At 55.9% G+C, this 6,875-nt stretch overlaps 1 protein-coding gene across 1 annotated transcript; it reads left to right on the top strand.

Annotated features, from left to right (window-relative positions):
- The first annotated feature begins 372 nt into the window (after nt 1-372).
- Nucleotides 373-5,556, top strand: ERAL1 (Era like 12S mitochondrial rRNA chaperone 1). Its single transcript, XM_035343274.1, has 11 exons — nt 373-519; nt 837-989; nt 1,071-1,198; nt 1,290-1,367; nt 1,539-1,585; nt 1,942-2,003; nt 2,461-2,573; nt 2,950-3,339; nt 3,813-3,962; nt 4,204-4,284; nt 4,594-5,556. The coding sequence occupies exons 1-11, from the start codon at nt 429-431 to the stop codon at nt 4,714-4,716; spliced, it is 1,416 nt and encodes a 471-aa protein (XP_035199165.1). The 5' UTR covers nt 373-428; the 3' UTR covers nt 4,717-5,556.
- The last annotated feature ends 1,319 nt before the right edge of the window (nt 5,557-6,875 follow it).

The following is a 6,875-nucleotide window of genomic DNA, read 5'->3' as shown; positions in this document are numbered from 1 at the left end:
GCGCATGGGGGACACTGGGCACACTGGGAGCACTGGGCACACTGGGGGCACTGGGTGCACTGGGGACACTGGGCACACTGGGAGCACTGGGCGCACGGGGGACACTGGGAGCACTGGGGCCCTGAGAGCACTGGGAGCACTGGGAGCACTGGGGGCTCTGGGCGCTCCTGCAACGCGCGGCTGGGCCGGCAGGGGGCGCTCCACCACACGCACCGCCCACTCCCTCCAAGCCCCGCCCACACGCAAGCTCCTCCCACTCCCCCAAGCCCCGCCCCCCCTCCCCCAGCCTCCCGCTTCCTCCCCACAATCCCTGGCGGCGCAGCGCGGCGCTCTGTCCCGCTCCTCCCGCTCTCTATGCTCCCCGTCCCCTCTCAGCCAATGGGCGCGGGCGGTTCCGGCGCTCCCGCCCTGCCCCGCGGCGGGGCAAGATGGCGGCGCCCGGCGCTGTGGCGGCGGCGGGCAGGGCCCTGAGCCGGGCCCTCAGGGCCGCGGCGGTGGGGGCGCGTCCGAGGGGCGCAGGTGGGGGTCCGAACCCGGGACCCAGGCTTGGGGACCCGGGCTTGGGACCGGAACCGTGGCTGGGGACCTGGGGCCGGGGCCTTGGGGCCGGGGCTGGGGCTGGGGACTGGGGGCTTGGGGTCCGGGCCCGCGCCCGTGGACCAGGGCCGGTCCCGCGGGTGTGAGGCCGGGTGAGGCCGCAGGCGGTGCTCCGTGTCCGGCCTAGCGGCCTTGTGTGAGGGGGGAGCGCTGCGAGGGCCGGCTGGGTTTCACGGGAACGGTCCTCCTCGGTTTTGGGGCTTTTTCAGTACGATTTGGATTTTTTGCCACTTTTTCAGCTCGTCTCCTGGAGAGCCGTGCCCTCAGGGCCGCCACGCTCGGTGCTCGCTGCAGCGGGAGCAGCTCCGCGCTCGACAGCATCCTGGGCATCCCCGCCGAGAAGCCGGCCTGTGCGTTGGGCCAGCACCCGCCGCCCGTGGCCACCAGCAAAGGTGAGTGGTACCGGCCCGGTGCCGTCCCTGGGGCTGGTGGTGGGGCTTTAGCAACATTCGGGCTCCTTTTTCCCCCCACAGAGGAGCAAAAACGGCTGTTAAGGGACCGGCCTGACCAACCCCAGAACCCCAAGGTTTTAAGAATTGCCATCATTGGAGCACCGAATGCCGGGAAGTCCACGCTCTCTAATCAGCTCTTGGGCAGAAAGGTAACGAGCACTGCGTTACTGAGCCAACTTCACGCTGCTGAATCCCTTCTTTCTCATGTTCTGGGTGTGCGATGCTTTTAACTGCTTACAGGTTTTCCCTGTCTCGAAGAAAGTGCACACAACCCGATGCAAAGCCCAGGGTGTCGTCACGTATGAGGACACCCAGCTGGTGAGTTTCCAGCGCTGCCGAAATGTTGTCCCTGAGGCAGCAGGGAGCGTTAGCCAGATAGTGAAGGATTTTCTTCTCTGTATCTCTTCCAAAATGAATCGCGCAGATATAAGTTCTAGGTTTGCCACTAGCTGCAGGCACACTTACGGGATCTGTTCTTCCTCTTTCTAGGTCATTCTGGACACGCCTGGCCTCACTAGTCCGTTGAAAGCCAAAAGGTATCGCTGCTGCTGCAGGGAGAGATGGGGTTCTATCCAAGGTTAGATAGAACAGCAAGTGATGTCCAGTGAGCGAGTTTGTAAAGCAGAAGTGGCAGGAACTTCGATTTTTAGCCTCGTTTTGGTTTCTCGCTTTTTTTATTGTTGCTGTTTCAGCAGCACGCAGAGCCTGTCGAATCCCTCGAGCCTTGTTCTGTTTGATTCCACGTGTGTGTGCAGTGAGGGTTGTCGTAGCCAGCCAGGCAGCTCTGCCTGAGCTAGGATGATGGAAAATGCTGTTTCCTCCCCTTCAGGGGGAAGGAGGATGGTTGTTGTCCAGTTCATGTCTGGCTTACCCATTTATGTTCCTCTTTCAGGCATAAACTAGAAGAGGCCATGCTGACAGACCCCTGGGACAGCATGAAACACGCAGATTTAGGTGGGCACTCGAGTTCCTTTGCCTCAGGCCGCACCCTTTATCTGCCCCAGAATCTTCCAGCCCTCTAACTGCGGTACCTGGATGCGTTACTGGGCAGTAAGGGCAGTCCTGGGAGCGTGAACTAGGAGGGAGGAGGGAAGGGCATTGAAAAATCTTGAATTATTTCACCAAGGGAGGGGATTAGCGTAGTCTGATGCCGAGGTCTGAAGCTGGAGTTAATATTTGGGCGTGGATGCTGCGTTTTGGAACGTGTGACGTCTTCAGGACAGCAAGTATAAACTGGACTTGGTGTTTTATCAACTGAAACGCTTCTTTTTGGTTCCATCCGCATGCTGTCCTCCAGGAGAGAGAGGAGCAGCAGCAGGAGGGAAACAATTCAACCGCAGGCCGTAAAGAAACTTGAAACTAAGGTTTTGGACGATACAGGTTCACTCTATTTCCCACGCTTTCCTGGCAGTTCTGGTTTTGGTGGACGTGTCGGATCACTGGACACGAAACTGTCTGAGCCAAGAGGTGCTGAAGTGTCTTTCCGAGTTTCCCCACGTCCCCAGCGTCCTGGTTCTGAACAAGGTAAATGAGGAGCTCGTTTGTCCTGCCTTCTAGCAGAAAGTCACACCGGTGTCTTCAGACAGTGCCCTGCCTCAGCAGCGGTGTGTTTCTGGGTCAGTGAGACGGGGTATGTCAGAGGACACTGGTTTTTCTCTCCACTGCAGAATATTTGTGTGTCTGTGCTGCACGCACGCGTGTCCCTGAAGCTGTCTGCTGCAAAACAGAGTTTAAATCAGCCTGGTCCACCAGTGGAGCTGGCCAGCTGTCTGGTTCGGTTGCAGATGCCTTGTCTGGTGCAGCTGCTGGCGCCGGGGGGATTATTCCAGCTCCTTCACAGCCAGGGCCCAGGTGCCAGCCTCATTTAGGACAGGTTTGTGACACCTCTCTCTCATACCAGGTGGATCTGCTGAAGAAGAAGTACATCCTGCTGGAACTCGTAACTGAGCTAACAGAGGGAATTGTAAACGGAAAGAAGCTGGAAGTGAGGTCTCCATTTAAACATAATTCGAGCTCTTCAGCAAAAACTGCTCTTAAAATCGCTCAGGCTTCTCCCCCTGAGAACCGGGCCCACGAATCTCCTTGCCTGCAGGAAACAGTTAAAGCCCGGGAGGGCTCTGGCTTGGATAGCAGCAGTGACACGAGGGCTTCTGAGTCCGGTCTTGTCACAGATGCACAAAGGCCAAAGCCCCGTGAATGCAGCGATCTGAAAGATAGGAAAGGCTGGCCACGCTTCCAGGAGATCTTCATGCTGGCAGCTCTCACTGGAGAGGAGGTGGATACGCTGAAGGTAACTGCAGTCTGAACTGCTGTTAGGCTTTGAAGCACCTTGTGGTACCCTAGGGCTTCGTACTGAGCTGCTCCTCCTGTGAGGAGCCGGCAGAGCTGCTGCCCTTGGCCTGGGGTGGGCCCGTGCTGGGGGAAGAGTTCTCTTTTGACATCTTCAGAGTTTTGTCTTATTTGAGGCTCCCCAAATAGCAGCCGGTTGATAATGATGGATGCCCACTGCAGTATCACGCAGCTGCAAGCCGTACTACAGGCGTCTGTAGCTCATACAAATGACTTAGGGAGGTGTGGCCTTTGGCGGTGTTTGAGTTTCAGAAGCTTCCCTTCCTCCGTTCCGTGCCAAAGATACCAAACTACCGCCCTGGCTAGCAGAAGCATCCTCATAGCGACTCGCTCCGAGAGGAGCACAGAGGTTTGTGGTACTGCAAGGGTGGTACGTGGCAGCTAACGGGTGTGGTGGGTGTTCTGTGCTGACAGCGCTACCTCCTGATGCAAGCCAAGCCAGGCCCTTGGGAGTTTCACAGCGGGGTGCTGACCAGCCAGTCACCTCAAGAGATCTGCGACAATATCATCAGGGAGAAGATCCTGGAGTACCTGCCCCTGGAGGTGCCCTACGGTGTGACTCAGGTGGGAAGCGTGTGCAAGCGGACTTGCCTTCAAGTTATTTTGTTGGCAGTGTGACGAAAATCCCTCGTTTTTGAGTTTGTGAAACCTGCCAGGCCCTTCACAGGCCGTGTGAGGTGGCTTGGGACTTGTGTGTCAGGCAGCGAGACCCTTTGTGTGTTTTAAGTGCGGGCCACGTGTGTGTGTGCCAGGGAGCTGAGCTGTTTTCTGAGCTGAGCTGCTGGGTTTGTGCTTGCTGTTGCAGGTGACAGAGCTGTGGGAGGAAGGGCCAGGCGGAGAGCTCCTCATTGTGCAGAACCTCTTGGTCCCAAGAAAGTCTCATATGGTGAGTAAGAGAGCTGGGGAGCGTGAGAGGAGGCTCCCTCACTCCTGCACGTCTGCGCCCTTGCTGTGTTAGACACCTTCTCCCTCAGCTGTGGGTTCTCCGTGGGGAAGAGCCAGGTCTGTGCCAGTCACAGGCCGTTCAGTGACAACTTGCACCTTTCTGAAGCAATCAGTTGCCCGTGGCTTGGTCTTCGGACATCTCTGGCTGCTGCATTCTATAGGCTTCTGTGCCTGCGCTGTTGTTTTCATAGATGACTCTTCCCCGCAGGAAGAACGAGAGTGATGGTGTTCTCTCTGGGTTTAAATACAGATGATGCTGATTGGAAAAAGAGGTACGGTGATCAGCAGGATCGCTCAGGAGGCTGGCCAGGACCTGATGAACGTTTTCCTCTGTGATATCCGCTTGAAGCTCAAGGTGGAGGTGAAGAGTTGAACTCTTTGAGTAAAGCTTTGACAGCCGTTGAGCTCTGTGGTCATGCAGAGAAACCGGTCCCAATTTCTGCTGCAGGTATCTTAACACCTTTGCTCAATCCAGAAACAGGAGGATGGAGTCAAGAGTGGGCTGACGTAGAATATATTATTCTCTGGGGAATGGCCCAAACGGAAATAAACTCTACAGATCTTCTACGAGGCCTTATCGTACGGAAACGGGACGCACATCAGAGAACCTGTCGCATGTGTGATTCTAGCACCGCGTTTGCAGAGCTGTCGTCTGCTTGTGGGCTGTGTCCCACAGCCTTGCTGCCAGGAGTTTGTGGCTGGAAGTTCAGAATGACCTGAGTCAAGAGTCTGGCTCAAAAAGGGAAGGGTGAATACTGTGATTCTTTGAAGTGTGGGGGGAACATGTCCTGTCTTTTAGCAGACAAAGGGTTGCAGTGGAGAATTGCTGGCACGTTTATCGTCACTTCTGAAGTCTGAGTGATGCCAGCAGTGGTAATGTAGGAGGAAGAGGCTACCCCAGTCCACCTGGTGTTCTCATTTCTGCCGTGCTCCTTGCCCTGCCCCCTGTTCATGGCTGTGAGCAGAGCGTAGGGAGTCAGTATTGCCCAGGGAGCTTGAGTTGGAAGAGTTTGCTGGCTAGCAGAAACACTCTAATAACGGGGTGTGGCAGAGCTCTGAAACTATAGATCATAAAGGCCAGTGGTTTCCAGCTCCTGTGTTGGAGCACTTGCCACAGGCATGTGTGCACCTTCCTCTTAGATGACTGCCAGCTACTTCTTTCATTTTGACCTTTTCTATGCTTCAGTTAGTAAAAACGTGTTCCTTCTTTTTACCCTGGCATCCTTCCCTTCAGCTTCCTAGGCAGTTCACTGCCCCTGGCAGGTGGTGCTCGCTCAGGAGGGATGGGTCTGGTGACATCCTCTCTGAGTGGATTATTGAAGCAGCAGAGAAATGGAGCCTGGACCGTGATCTGTTCTTGGTGTGTATGCGAGCTGCTTCCTTGACTGCTGGTGAAGGGAGCAGAGAGGTCAGAGAAGGGCTCGCTGGACGCACGAGCATTTGCTGGAGCATATTTGTAAGAGGGGCACGCAGAGCAGGGAACAGGTGTCTTCCTGCCTCGACACATCTTGGTTTCGGTGCCCGGTGGTGTCCTGGCTTTACACCCATTTGGATGTTTGGCTAATGAATGAATGTTGAGGGATTTGGTCTGAGGATGCCTCTAGCAGCATTGCGTAGGTGCTTACTTCAGAAGGGCTAGTTAGTCATGCAAAAACAGATGGCAACCCTTTTCTTAGGGACTCGAATAGTTTATTACAGGAACATTACTACAGAGTCATTACTCTTTGCACCAGGGTTGCAGACTGGAAGTTAGAGACCATCAGAGCAAAAGAAAAGGCCAAAGCTGGGGCAGCAGCTCAGGATTAGGAGGTGGTGAGGATGGAGAGTGGCTGGCACAGGTCAGGGTGTGTGCAAGGCTTTCGCAGGCTGAGCAAACGGGGCTGGGGGAGCTCAGTGGTGCTGTGCCCCACTCTGTGTGTGGGGCTGGTGTCTGTGGGCTTGAGTTCGGTCTCAAGTTTGCAGTGCTGAATAGCTTCTTTCCAGAAACTGGGGTGAAATCCTGTGTGCTGTTACAAACCAACACCTCTGGGCTGAAGGAAGAGAGCTGGAGGGGTCTTCTGGGGGTTCCTACCTGGAACCCAAACCCTTTGGGGGTTCCTACCTGGAACCAAACCCATCGAGGTGACATTGGTGGTAGGGTGATGGTCGGAAAAGACCCCCAAGATCGTTTGGTTCAACCCTAATGATTTTACGATTCTGTGATTCCGCTCTGTCAGCGCAAGTCCTCGGTCCCCGTGCGGGGAGCTCTGCTTTACTTCACCAGCACTGCCGCCAGCCTGAACCTCACCCAGCCACCGTCAGCCACCCGAAGGAGCCCTGGGAGAGATGCCGGGCTGGATTTCCCCATCCTCGCCCCTCAGCGCTTCCCCCACTGCCTCCTGTATGATATCTCCAGAACTTTTATTAAAAAAAAACCTCATCAGCGAGCCGCTTTTCTGTCACGATTCACGCATTTTATTCCTTATCTCATCCCGAAACGCATAAACCCCGGAGCCCTTCACCCTCCCCTCAGGCCTTCTCCCCCCCCCCCCC

This window comes from Oxyura jamaicensis, chromosome 19 (assembly GCF_011077185.1).
Source record: "Oxyura jamaicensis isolate SHBP4307 breed ruddy duck chromosome 19, BPBGC_Ojam_1.0, whole genome shotgun sequence".
Taxonomy (NCBI): domain Eukaryota; kingdom Metazoa; phylum Chordata; class Aves; order Anseriformes; family Anatidae; genus Oxyura; species Oxyura jamaicensis.
This window is presented reverse-complemented; position numbering and strand designations above follow the sequence as displayed.

What these genes read in the sequence shown, in the direction of transcription:
- ERAL1 (XM_035343274.1), top strand. Translation starts at nt 429, where the DNA reads ATGGCGGCGCCCGGCGCTGTGGCGGCGGCGGGCAGGGCCCTGAGCCGG. An exon ending in GCCCGTGGCCACCAGCAAAG is followed by an intron (nt 990 to 1,070) that starts GTGAGTGGTACC and finishes TTCCCCCCACAG; the next exon opens with AGGAGCAAAAACGGCTGTTA. An exon ending in CGTATGAGGACACCCAGCTG is followed by an intron (nt 1,368 to 1,538) that starts GTGAGTTTCCAG and finishes TCCTCTTTCTAG; the next exon opens with GTCATTCTGGACACGCCTGG.